The 13,160-nt window shown below is 47.8% G+C and overlaps 1 protein-coding gene across 1 annotated transcript; it reads right to left on the reverse strand.

The window, feature by feature from the left end:
* Window positions 1-215: 215 nt before the first annotated feature.
* Window positions 216-12,314, reverse strand: LOC144730367 (uncharacterized). The gene is made up of 3 exons (XM_078611139.1): window positions 12,200-12,314; window positions 7,584-7,668; window positions 216-4,841 (listed from the first exon to the last, which is right to left on the reverse strand). The coding sequence occupies exons 2-3, from the start codon at window positions 7,657-7,659 to the stop codon at window positions 3,160-3,162; spliced, it is 1,758 nt and encodes a 585-aa protein (XP_078467265.1). The 5' UTR covers window positions 7,660-7,668; window positions 12,200-12,314; the 3' UTR covers window positions 216-3,159.
* Between the last annotated feature and the right edge of the window lie 846 nt (window positions 12,315-13,160).

Consider the following 13,160-nt stretch of genomic DNA (forward strand, 5'->3'; position numbering starts at 1 on the left):
GGGAGTCAGTGGTGAGATCAGCGGATTGGCAGGAAGTGGGTTCATTTACGGGTGCAGATGATACTTATCCATGTGCCGACGATCCTTGGGTTTAATCCAGTATGGTGCAACACACACACACACATTGCACTCCCCAGTGTTGTGACTTTCAGATTCATTCAGATGAACAAATTCAGTGTCTTATGTTGTGCATAATAAAATAACGGGCTAAACAGTTTGGGGGAAAATATACGTTTTATTTCCCTATCAAGCGGCAAAATATGTTGTAAAATCGTACAGACATTCTAAGGAAAACATCATTCATATCGACAGGGCGAAATCAACAAATGCTGACAAGTGATGAAATGAGCTCACGATATACATGCATGAAATCGCGAGTGTAAAGATATTCTTTTTTAATATTCATATATATTGTATGTAATCGGTGCACATAACGTCTGCTGCTACTTGAGGTGGGTGCTACCATTCACCACAATGCTTCAAATGAAGTGGATTCTTTAATCCATCTGCGATCCTGAATTGTGACAATTCTTTGACGCTCCGGCAGTAGTGAATCGTTCCACCCCTAAGTAGGAATCGGGTATACGTGTGTGTACATGTTATAGCACCAGTTCACACCGGTACACCTTTTCCACTGGCACATCCGAGCCAGTGCATGGACCCCACATAGTACAGGCTGTTTTCCGCTTGCTATGTTCTGTAACCGATCCAGAACCAAACAGTGATGTGCGCTGGCCTTACGAGATGTTGGAATCTCGCTCAGGAGTTTATTGCGTGCGACGTCAGTCGGTGCTATTCGAACACAGCATGAGTACATCATCTACAAGTGTCTCGACCTGTCCACTGTGTCGAGCTGCCTTGGAATGGCCCCGGTGTGGCTCGGTTTGCACAGTGGAAAAGAGGTCTAAAGGGGGTTCAAAGCCATGTGACACCGTGTTGGCCATTTCCACCTGACAGAGCACACCACCACCCCCCTTCCCCCGCCCCTGCGTGTGCAATCTTTGAAACAACTCTCTCTGCCAAGGTGACACGGCTGGATGGAAGCAGCGCCCGGCCCGTCAACTTTTTGCGAAGTGCACCGTGAATCGTGAGCGTTGTCTATCCCCCTCGGCAACAAGCTCTCCATCAAGTATAACTCGTATTAGCACCATTAGTATTATTACACCTGCAAATAAAGCCAATACAAAGCAGAGGCAGTTTATAATATGTAACGCTCAGAATGAGAACTTACATGAATAACGTGAAGGCGTCAATCAACTTAAGCGTCTTTTTAACTCAAGACTCTTCATTATGAATAATAATTCTCAAACCCTATTTCAATCCACTGCTGGATGGCAGCTTCCCTGCTTCACCGTAATAGTCAGTGCGGGTTGGTAAAGAGGAAGGCCCAGGGCTGGTTAAGATTTAATTCACCATTTGATGATAGTCGCGGTCGAGAATCTAACTCGCGTTGCTGGGTTAATCGCGCAATGTGCAAACTACTGTGCCACCCTCCTGATGTGTTAATGTAGGAAAAAAAAGAACATTGATATAATGCAAGTTAACTTTTTATCAATATTAAAATATAGATTGCATGCGTGTTTATTTGACGAATGATGACTTTACCGAAATAACCAAAGAGTATGGATTCCTGCAGTCACGAAAGCTTCAGATCAAGATTGATGATTTAATGATGAAGTATTTTAATGTACCACTTAAATTTAAAGTATATATTTAAAGAACAGCATGAGGCTGATGGAATATCTGTCCAAAGATGGGATTATTATTGTGTTTAAGCTGAGTTTAACAAAGGCCTATCATTATTTCTGTGATTAAAATTGATATATATTTTTTACTCTTGTATTTATGAAACGAAGTTAAATATTAGGCGACATATTTAGTGGCAAAAACACTTAACGCTTATTTCAGCCTGACATGTGCGTTTGCCCGTCGAATCTGTCGACCTATCGATAATTGACGGCACTGCGGTGACGTCAATTTTGGGCAGCGCGTGACACCACGCAGTCGTGTTAGACGGTTAACAGCCCGAGCCACTTCCAAGTTATGGAGAAATAATCAGCAAAATCACTTTTTTTCTTAAAGAGCGCAACAAACGCAACTTTTCACAAGAGGAACACACGTGCCGGTGAATACACAACCACCCAAAACACGTGTTAACACACATGCTCTGGATCACCAGTAGCATATATTCCTTCCACGAGTCATCACGCGGGGGGGATGGGGGGAGGCGATGGTCATTTTGGCTGCTTCGATCAAAACACATCTGGAAGGACAGGGAGGAGGCACTTTTGGTATAACCACCCCCAAGGCTGTTGATGATTCCTGGGGACCGGTTAGCACAGGGGGTCGGCAACCGGCGGATCCGGAGCCGCATGCGGTGGCCATTTGGCTGGCCGCTTGTGGCTCTTTGACTGCCCCCTAGTGGGTCTTTGACTGCCCCCTAGTGGGTCTTTGGATGCCCCCTTGTGGGTCTTTGACTGCCCCTTTGCGACTCTTTGGATGCCCCCTTCCGGCTCTTTGGATGCCCCCTTGTGGGTCTTTGACTGCCTCTTTGCGACTCTTTGGATGCCCCCTTGTGGCTCTTTGACTGCTCCCTTGTGACTCTTTGGTTGTCTCCTTGTGGCTCTTTGGATGCCCCCTTGTGACTCTTTGGTTGTCTCCTTGAGACTCTTTGGATGCACCCTTGTGACTCTTTGGTTGTCTCCTTGTGGCTCTTTGGATGCCCCCTTGTGGGTCTTTGACTGCTCCCTTCCGGCTCTTTGGATGCCCCCTCGCGGCTTTTCGGTTGCCCCCGTGTAGGCAGCCGTTTTTTTTATTAAATCTTTTATTAAATCTTAAACATAATTTAACGGAAAGATAATTTATTAAATATGGCAGGGAATGGGTCTTGGTGATGACAAAATGTGCAGTCAAACTGTATTGTTAAAGAATAACTAAAGGGGGAAAACTAAAATAGCACAGTTTATTCCATCACCTATTTAGTTTATTTAAGTAAAAAAATGTCATCTGTTGAATACCTGCTGCTGTGTTTGTGTACAAGTAGCTCTGCGTGTGATGCGGCTCTCGGAACTATTTTGGTCAAAGACAAAAACAAAAATGCTTCTTCTTCTTCTTTGAAAGGTTGCCGACCCCTGGGCTAGCACACAAGGCGTGGGCACCTTAAACGTAACCATCTCTGTATACGCTTGACCCCATGAACACCAGCACTCCGGAGAATGTGGCCTGCAGCTTATTCTCAGCCCCCCCTTGCGTGTTCTCTCGTTGCGACGACAGCTCCAGCCACACGCTGTCGCCCACTTCCACCTCCAGCAAGACGCTCTCAGCAAAGACGTTCACGCTGCAACTTTGCTTTGGCCCGTTGCAGTTTTGGGAGACGACCTCGCCGTTTTTGTAGAGGCCCACGCACACGTCCATGTCGCTGTTAAAGCTGTAGGCGAAGTTGTGCACGCCGGCGAGGGCGGCCTGGAATTTACCCGAGGTGCTGTTGTAGTGATTTCCCCTGTTGTAGATGACCTCCCGAAATTTGATGCGGGAGGGGACGCGGGGGTTTAGCATGGAGGACTTGACCGTGAACGCTGCCAAGTCCGGACAGCAGCCCTTGGATTTACCCTGAGCCCGTTTCAGCTTCGGCCTTTCACCAACTCCGACGCGACTTTGGTTAAACGCCACCTCGGTCACCTTTGGTGGCCAAGAAGATCTGGAATGGTTTAAGAAAGCACGTGCACTCGTCGACAATGCCTTACGCCTAGCTTTCCTACCCGAGCCCGTCAGACGCGTGGGACACGGAGGACAATGTGACGAGAAATTTACTTCACAAGCGCGTCTAATAGGCGGTTGGGGAGTTACTGGAGGACACGGACTTGGCGTGTGGTTATTGCCAGGTGGGCCTGGAGGGCCGGGGAGGCCGGGTGGCCCCGGCTGGCAGTAGCAGTTATCATTGCACACACCTCTTGGTCCCGGCGGTCCAACTTGCCCCACCAGCCCCGGTGGTCCCGGCAGCCCCATCAGTCCCGTCATACCTGATGCTCCTGGATTCCCTCTTTCTCCCGGAGGTCCACATGGTCCCTTTCCAGGAGGCCCACAGGGCCCAGGGTGCCCTGGGATTCCTGGGTCACCCTGAGGCCCTGGGTCTCCCTTCGGGCCTGGAAAGCCAGAACTACCCGGCGGCCCAGAGAGTCCACACTCCCCCTGTACACCCAGCGGCCCCTGCATCCCTGCTGGCCCTGGCCTTCCTGGGAGCCCAATAGCACCCACGGGGCCGGGAGGCCCTTCCTTCCCTCCGCCACCCGGCTTTCCAGGTGGGCCGGATCTCCCCGGATGCCCTTTCAAGCCTGGACCACCTGGCAGTCCTCTATCTCCTGGAACCCCGTGGTCCCCTTGTATTCCCTCTAGACCTTCCATTCCTGGAGGTCCCATTATACCATCCCCTCCGGGAAGGCCCTTCGGACCCGTGTCTCCCTTTGGCCCGGGCAGCCCCTGGATACCAACAGGACCTTGCAGACCTTGACTTCCAAGTGCTCCAGAGCAACCTTTGGTGCCTTTTTCTCCTTTGGCCCCCGGTGGCCCAGGTTCTCCAGGTGCGGCTGGGGAACCGGGTGGACCAGGCAGTCCACGTGGACCAGTCGAGCCACTGTCGCCAGGGAATCCCATCAATCCCGAATTTCCCTTCTCGCCCTTTGCTCCCTTCACGCATGGCTGTGCCAGCGCGGGGTCACCTTTGTCTCCTTTCTGTCCCCTGCAGTCATTCGCCCTGCAGACCCCATTCGAGCCAGGGGGCCCCGGAGGTCCTGGGTAGCCGGGCAAGCCAATGTCCCGGTAGCCATTGGCCTGGCAGCGAGGATCTGAAACAAATAAATAAAGTGACAAAACCAGTAATTCACGTTGTTAATAATAATACTTTCATTTCATATAGCGGTGTTATTCCTGCCAACAGCATCCCACAATGTTGTACATTAATTATAGAAGAGGACCAAATCCCATATACGCGGTTGGCTATGCACGGCGCAAAAGAAGCCCAACACACATACACACCAAGCGAATGATAAACCTACTACCAAGCAAAAGAATAAAATAATAAACAAATTACGAAACGGCAACAACACAGAGCACAAGCAACAACACGGGTTATCACAACAAAGAATTGAGTCTACGAGGTCTACACATCCCGGACCACAATCCCAACTTCCCAACCAAGCCAGGAAACCTTCACAGGAGGGGCGGCGGTGGAGTGGCCAAAAAGTTACGACTCATTTTTATCAATTTCCAAAAAGTGATTACCTATCTTTCAGCACATGCCTAGATGAATAAAAAGGCATTTAATTCAGATTTTAATAACATGATGGAGTTGATTTGTCGAATGTCGAGTGGCAGGATATTCCAGACTGCATGGGGCTGCGCATGAGAAAGCTCATCCACTAGTGGTTTTAAGTTATACTTTTGGGGTGGAGAGCAGAGCCTAGAGGAGACGGAACGAACAACCCCGGGAGGGGAGTAAACGATCTTCTTGATTGTACCAGATAAGATGGTCTATTACATAATTTCAACTTGTAACGTGCACAGTATTCTAAGAGAGAGAACGAGTGGGGTGCAAAGAGAAAGCACAGCCAAGTAAGAAGGCAGGCCATGCGGTGAACTGCTGCTAGCTCTTGCCCAAGCCCTTGCCTTCTTCTATATATTAAGGTGTTATTGGCCAATTAATAAGTGTTTACACGTGGGAGGAAACTTGAGCACGCGAAGAAAACCCCACGCGTGCCAAGGGGGCAGATGGAAAAAAGTGGAGTCCACAATTTTTTTCTGCACTGTCCTCTCCTGGCGAGCCAAGGTATGGCACCTCGACGCCCATGGGAAGGGAGTTTCACAACAATTGTGCGACCCACCAATCCTCGCCTCTACAGGGCTTGATTAGAGGCGTGTGCCGCCCCCACCACCAACATGGGTGTTTTGTATAGCTAATACCTGATTTCTTTTGGAGCACTGACACAGCGGTTAACGCGCTACGCTACGAATTCAATGGTCTGAGTTTGATTCCTGGCCATGGCCATATCAGTGCAGAGTGATATTTGCACTCATCGTGGGTGGCCCCAATTCATTGACCGACACTGATGAGTGTGGTGAAGAATGGTCCATTAACTCTTACGGCCGACAAGGGCGCTGAGCGGGAAAGCAGAAGGTGCTGGTGTGGACTTTTGTGCCCCCATTTGCCTGTTGTGTTGTGTTTGCGTTCGATGAGCTTGTCCCTGTGTGTGGTTTGCGCGCGTGCCTTTGTGATGCATGCATGTTTACGTGCGGTTTTTGTTTTTGCCTGTGGTTGGGGGGGGTGAACGTGGCGATGAACGAATGCTCCTCGCCCCGTATCCATGTGATGACCATGCTTGCGAGGGGGCTTAAAATGCGATGGTGACAGCTCTTTGGATTACTTGCGGTGATGTCATGGGAAATGCATCCCCTGTTAGTATCTACGAGATCTTGGAAAGGCAGTGGCATGGTGACGAAGTTTTGTGGAGCCGATAAAAAAAGACAGCGTTGTCGATAAGCGTAGTCTATGAACAGTGATTGGTCTGCAGAGCACACGACACTCGGTGGTCACGTGACCTCCGTGGTTGCGATTCAAAGTTGCCATCCCAGTTTTCCTACTCGGGGGAGTAGCAATCAAATTTGTCGACATTTGGGAAACTACATGTTTTTTTCTTCCAATTAAGCACCTACGTTTTCTCAGCTGCTCGCAATCCAAGTGTGGTCTTCCAGGTGACGCCACGTGTTGAGCATCTATTCTAGAAGCTGTCCCCTCGCAACTACTGCGGGCATCTTTAGGAGTTGAACTCCGTGGGGAAATGGTGTGGCCACTCGTGCTGGTGACGTTTGTGAGCAGCGATTGCCCTAAAAATTGTCCTTGGATATCGTGGCATTTGAGCTGGATCCGCAACTGAGTGATCGGTCGCGCAAATTGGTTGCATGCAACTGAATCACTTGCATACAATCATGTTTATGTAACCAGTTGCGAGCAGTTGTGCAACTGGCTGCTCACAGTAGAAACAAACTATGCTGAACAATCAAGAGTCGATCTGCTCTGTAATTTGTAACGCGTACTTCATCATGTGCTGCACATTTGTGAGCTATGATTGGCCGTTAAAATCTTGAATACCCCGTCTGATTTCCTTGTTGCGCAACTACTTGCACAGATATGGCAAAGCAGCCGCAGGCGAAATTTTAAAATTTGCCATAACATTTACAGTTTGTAAATGTTGTGGTTTTGCTCTCCAACACACCGGTGTGCTGTACTAGTAACGAATTGGCATGTTCTGTTTATGTGACAAATCTTACTAATTGGCTGTGTCGGATGGTGGCGGCTTTAACGACACATTTATTTAGGCGATCTAACCCCATAAAAAACCTGTATTATGGATGATATTGGTCACGAAAGCCCACATGTTAAACTAACCACAGATATGCAAGAAGGCGTCGATGCGATGAGCTGACGCCAACAACTGCCCAAGCTCTGCTGTCCTCTATATATCGAGGTGTGATTGCCCAATGAATGAGTGTTTACATGGGTGGACAGCATTGAGGAAGGCCGTTTTTCTTACCTAGATATGTAGCTCCATGGCTACAGTGAAAAGTGACGCTCAGCAGCAAAGCATAGACCAACTCCTTCCTCTTCATCGTGATGATCTGTGCAACAGCCATGGACAGAAGGGTACCTTATTAACCAACAAAAGCAGATGCCACATGAACAACGTGCGGTGCATCATCATCACTCTGGGGTCGCCACCTCTGAGGTACAACACATGCAGGACATAATCAAGGAAAGAAGAATATCTCTCAATGCTGGAAGACGGGAGAACTTTGTAAACACAGAGACAATTTCAACCGAGAAGATGGGCATAAGCTGAGCAATCATTGGAAGGACGTTATTAACCAAGCAAAGTCGTAACTTGCTGTGGTGCTTGCATCCTTTCCTGCCGTTTGGCTGTTATCTACGACTCTCTTAGTTGCATTGCCCTGTTGGGTGCCTCTGCATTAACAGGCTGGGGTCTCACTAACATGGCCACTTCTGCTCCCTGAGCCTCGATGTACCGATGGTTCTGGCTGTGTGATGGGCTGCGTGTCTCACTAGCACGACCACCGTTGCAGTGGTTCTCTTGCGTGGATGCGCTTGCCTCTCACAGCGCAGTTGGCAGCGCCGCAGCTTGTTACACATAGACATGACATTAACTTGCTAATCTCTCTAATTTCTCTGCCTAATCTCTCCCATCAACAAAGTGCTAATCTCCCATTAACACTGCTGTTGTGCGCATATGCGGGGACGATTTTCTTATGTGGTGACGGAAGCTCATTTCATGCTGATCTCTCTCCCGAATCTCTCTCTAATCTCCCCCATTAATACGACCGATGTGCTTGCGTGCGGGGATGGAATTCCTTTACAGCTCAGACCCCACCTGCTTGCCCTTCGCCACATATATAACCTCTTGTTGTAACAGCTCTCTCGCTGGTTCAGCAGTTCCACTGCTGGATTATTTTTCCGCCTGAGGACGACCGCTTGTGTTGCGATCGAAACCTCGTGATATATTATTTTTTATTTTATTTTTCTACCTACGTGACTTTACCGAAAGAACCAAAGAGTAACAATGTAAACGTATTGTCTGGAGTCGTGTAATTATATTACTATGTAACAGCATTTTTGTTCCTGGGTAGTAAGTGTTATTTTCGAATTGCTTATGCGTCAACAGTATAGAAAATGGCTATTATTCCCCACAAATTTTGCTTTTGGAGTGGTGAGAAACAGCAATTTCATGGATGGATGGAGCGGCTGGAGAGAGGGAGTGAGTGGAAGGAGTGGCAAGGGGGTGGCTGGGCCCCTTCTGGCCAAACTCGTGCAGCTTCGATGGAGAGGATGCATCCCTCAATCTCTGTGGCGAGATGGCGACAGCACCATATGGCTACGGCTGCTGTACACTGCGGGGTTCAACTACACCGCCCATTGATTGTCTTTGCCCCCAGTTTTATCTCTCGATTGTGAGAAATGGTGTCTCGTCACGAGACGTAGAATCCATTCGGATCTCTTGCAGAGCAGTGCCGAGCCTTGGCCTTGGCGTTGGGGGACGGCCCGCGGAAGCGGATATCACAGAGCTACCTTGGAGTTCTGCCTTCTAGTGGCCTCTGATCCACACACAGTAGAGGGCAGCACTTTCCCATTCTGCATCAGAGAAGCAACGTCCGTCGCATGACAGTCAAAACTATTATTTAAATTCTCATCGCTAGAATTTAGACGAATAAGTGTAGAACCAAAGTTATTGTGATGTTTTTTTTTAATTTCCTGCAGCCTGTGACCATTAAATTGTTACACTTGACAACAATGCGTTTTGGTCACAGGCGGGTGTCCGGATTCGAACCGAGCGGTGCCAGCTCAGCCATCTGGCTTCTGAGCTACCTGGCCACGACATTATTGGTTGTAATTATTATAGAGTCTTAAGCTCACGCTGCAGACATCAAGTCACCTGTGCAATGATCTTTTACAATGTTTAGATCCGTATGCATTTCATGTGATGGGTTCCTTACCCACCCCCAGCCCCTGCCAACCACTGGAGGTCGCTACATTCACCACAATAAGCATTAGGTGGAAAAACGCACAAGGTAGCACAAAAAAATGAAGACGTTTATGAAAGTCTGAAAATGTTTCTCATATGCGACAATTACAATCTTTGTTTTCAGGAAATTGGTGCTCAAAGCAAATGTTGTTATCAGAGTAAAAAAAAAAGTTAAAGGCGCAGCCCTGCAACTGCTCGCTCACGCCACTACTGGCGGAAGGGCCTCCACTGGAGAGAGCTCTAGAGAGGCTCTTCTAGATGGTTATTTTGGCCTACTCTTCCACACCAGCCGGACATCTTGGAAGAGTGTACCCACGCCGTCACACGCGGACCTGCCCGTCGGCTAACTGAGGTTTAGCAATTTAAGAAACCATTGTTTCAACTACCGCGCCTAGAGATTGAATCGGCGATCTCTTCTGGATTGCAAGTCCAGTGTGTGATGGACCATGACACCAACAGCAGTTTTTCAGACGTAATTTTCTGAAGCAGATATCTTGAGACCTCCACCTCTGTGGAAAGCGCCATTAGCCCTCCACGTAATTTGATAGACTGCATCCTGGGCAACACCCAGACAAAACGTTACGCCGTAGTTTACAGCTCTGCAGACAGCAGACAACGTTGCAATAGCATAACGTGTGGAGGAATGCTCTGAGAAGACAACCTTCGGTAAGTTTTTCATTTGTAAAACACAGAAGGGCACGTCGTGTATGGGGTAAAGTCTGGAACAGGCGAGGTGTAACGCATACAACTGGAAAAATAAAGCGGGCCATTTGCTTTTTGGGGGGGGGGGTAAAATATTCCGAATTAAGAAGCCTACGTTGGCCTCGTGACGGATGGATGTGCTTGTTTTTACAGTGTTTGCTTTTTTTATAAATCTATGTATGCATGTTGAACTTGTTTTGCACCGTACCTAGGCAACCGTGCTAATCAGAGGTGCACGGGAAGGACAACAAACTAAATACAAAAAGCAGTTCTAAATAAATTAGTTTTCATACGAGATGATGTAAAAGTGCATAGCTTCAGTGGCTTCCTAATATCAGCAGGATGTACGTTCCAGACGGCCGCAGAAGCGCATCTGAAAGCGCGCGATATGACTGGTAAACAGCATTGCATCAGAAATTCTGTAAAATAGTACTGATACACACACTGGTGGGATGGTGACATCTGCCTATCTGCCGTTGTCGGTCGGTGCGTGGACAAGTTGATGAGTCATGTGGTTAGTTGTGGATAAATTTATGTTTCTTCGGTCACTCGCGTTGCTCCTGTTGTCGACGTAGTACACAGAATTTATCACTGAGACTTTACATCGGAACGAGATCACCTCACGGTACTTTTCACAATCTGGACATTTGCTGGAGAATAAAAAAACTAATTGATGGCCGCTTAATAACATGGCATTAATATACATGATGCCTCAATATTGCCCATTATTCCAAAATCTGTTTCACAAACTCAACGTGCAGGCAGTCATTTAAGCTTCGACGACTCAAACAAATAATAGACTTTCATTGCTGGAATACTCCACATTTTTATAAAAGATATTGCAACTTATTGAACTGTGGCCATTCGGCTCTGCTGAAATGTACCGTAGCTTTTGCAAATGCCAAATGGAAGTTGTCATTACCATGAATATCAACTTTTGCACGTAATCTGATGTCAGTGAACGTAATGCCGTAATATTATAATTTGTTATATATTATTATGAGTATTTACGCCGAGGCATTGATAACCTAGGCAACGCTTTTCACTGCACGTTTCTCCGTTAAGAAATCCCAAACTGTCTGTGGAAGCGTCGATTAGAATGCATTTACATTACTTGTAAAAGCAAAGCGGTAATGCGTGGAGATGCGAGAGGGCGAGATTCAGGCGACAACGTTTCGCCATTCCACTGTAAAAACTTGGCAATCAGAATAAAAGCTACATTCGCCTTTCATCTTCTGTTTTAGGCTTTCACATCGGTACTGATTGAAGCCAGTGTCGGATTAAGCTAGTGCGGGGCCTGGAGCATATGTTATAAAGGGGCTCTACATAAATAAATAAACACATAAATATTAAAACACATTTTTAACTTACATCGTAAAGCAATTGTATGTTTTCATTTGCTATACAGCCAGATAATTTGACAAATCGCTAACCTTAAACACCCAGTCGTTCATAAAAGTTTAAGGCAGTATAGTACTATGGTAATAGAGCAAGTGCAGAATCACTGAACCGGAATTGATAGCTTGAAAGCATTTAGCGCGGGGCTCTTGAAAGTGCGGGACCCGTAGCATATGTAGCTACTTTTGCTACTAGGGTAACCCGACACTGATTAAAGCAAACTGGTGAACTGAATATATTACTGATGTAACATCGATGTATTTGTTTCCATCTGCTTTCTATTTTGTACTAATCAAAGGCGAGCACATCATTTCCACAACTGAACCACACAATCCTCTGTCATCTCCCGCAGAGTTATACATCAATTCTCAGCAATGCACAGACCCCATAATAATGATCATTTCCACCCACCACCTTCTGTAAAAGTATACATTCATGAAAAACAAATCTCATTTAGATGAATGAGAAGAATAACAACATTATTAGCGTTTAAAAACGGGGGGAAAGGACATTACCCGACTGAGTGCTTTTGATGGTCGCGCCAGCTCGGAGGAGAGATCAGAAAGGAGCCCCCAATCTCAGAGGGGAGCGTGCCCACAAGTGCACCCACAGCCGATTGTAGATCGGGTTGAGACACGGCGGGTTTGGTGGGGGTGGTGGTGGTGGGGGAGGGGGCCTCGTGCTGTCACGCCGCACACGTCAGGTGCACGGGGGCCGTGACGTCGCCTCGCCCGCACCTGGCTCCCGCAGGTGTCTGTGCGCTTCGGGGGATAACAGAGCTGGTACGTGCGCGCATGGGTTTTTTGTTGTTGTCTAAAACTAACGAATCATTTTTTTTTTCTATGCTGCCAGGTAAAGGCCCCCAACCACTGAGCTGACGTGTCGCTCTTCTTCAGAAGCGGCCTGGCTGTCACAAATGATAGCTCAACGAAGTGGCTTATCGTCATCATCATCACGTGGGCATTGTTATAGCAGCAGGCAAATCCTCTAAACTCCCTAACGCAGTGATGAGTGGGGCAGGTAGGGGGGGGTGACGTCATGAAATCCACCACTCACCCCACAATCGCCACCCAGTTTAACACGTGGTAGGCTTTAGCCACCAATATCATCCATAATGCGGGGGTTTTTTTGGGTTAGATCGCGTAAATATATCAATGTGTCGTTAAACCCGCCACCACCTGATACAGCCAACGAGTAAGGTTTGTCACGTAAACATAACTCACCGATTCCTTACTAGTACAGCACACCAGTGTGTTCCTGGCGAAACGTCGTACTCCAGATTGTAAATGTTGTTTGTGGCTTGGCTCTCCAACACACCGGCGTGCTGTACTAGTGTAGTGGTGATACGCGCTGGGGTAGGGATCGTGTGCCAGCGCGTAGTGATTGGCTGTGTGTGTTGGTGACGCGCGCTGACGGTGAAGGATCAGGGGTCAGCGCGGGGTCGGGGGTTATGAGGCAGTGATTGGTTGGGTATCA

Source organism: Lampetra planeri, chromosome 35 (assembly GCF_965212315.1).
Source record: "Lampetra planeri chromosome 35, kcLamPlan1.2.h2, whole genome shotgun sequence".
NCBI classification, from domain to species: Eukaryota; Metazoa; Chordata; class Hyperoartia; order Petromyzontiformes; family Petromyzontidae; genus Lampetra; species Lampetra planeri.

Coding starts and splice junctions, on each gene's coding strand:
- LOC144730367 (XM_078611139.1), bottom strand. CDS start 7,659: ATGAAGAGGAAGGAGTTGGTCTATGCTTTGCTGCTGAGCGTCACTTTT. Junction 4,842..7,583: donor CCATGGAGCTACATATCTAG/GTAAGAAAAACG, acceptor TATTTGTTTCAG/ATCCTCGCTGCCAGGCCAAT.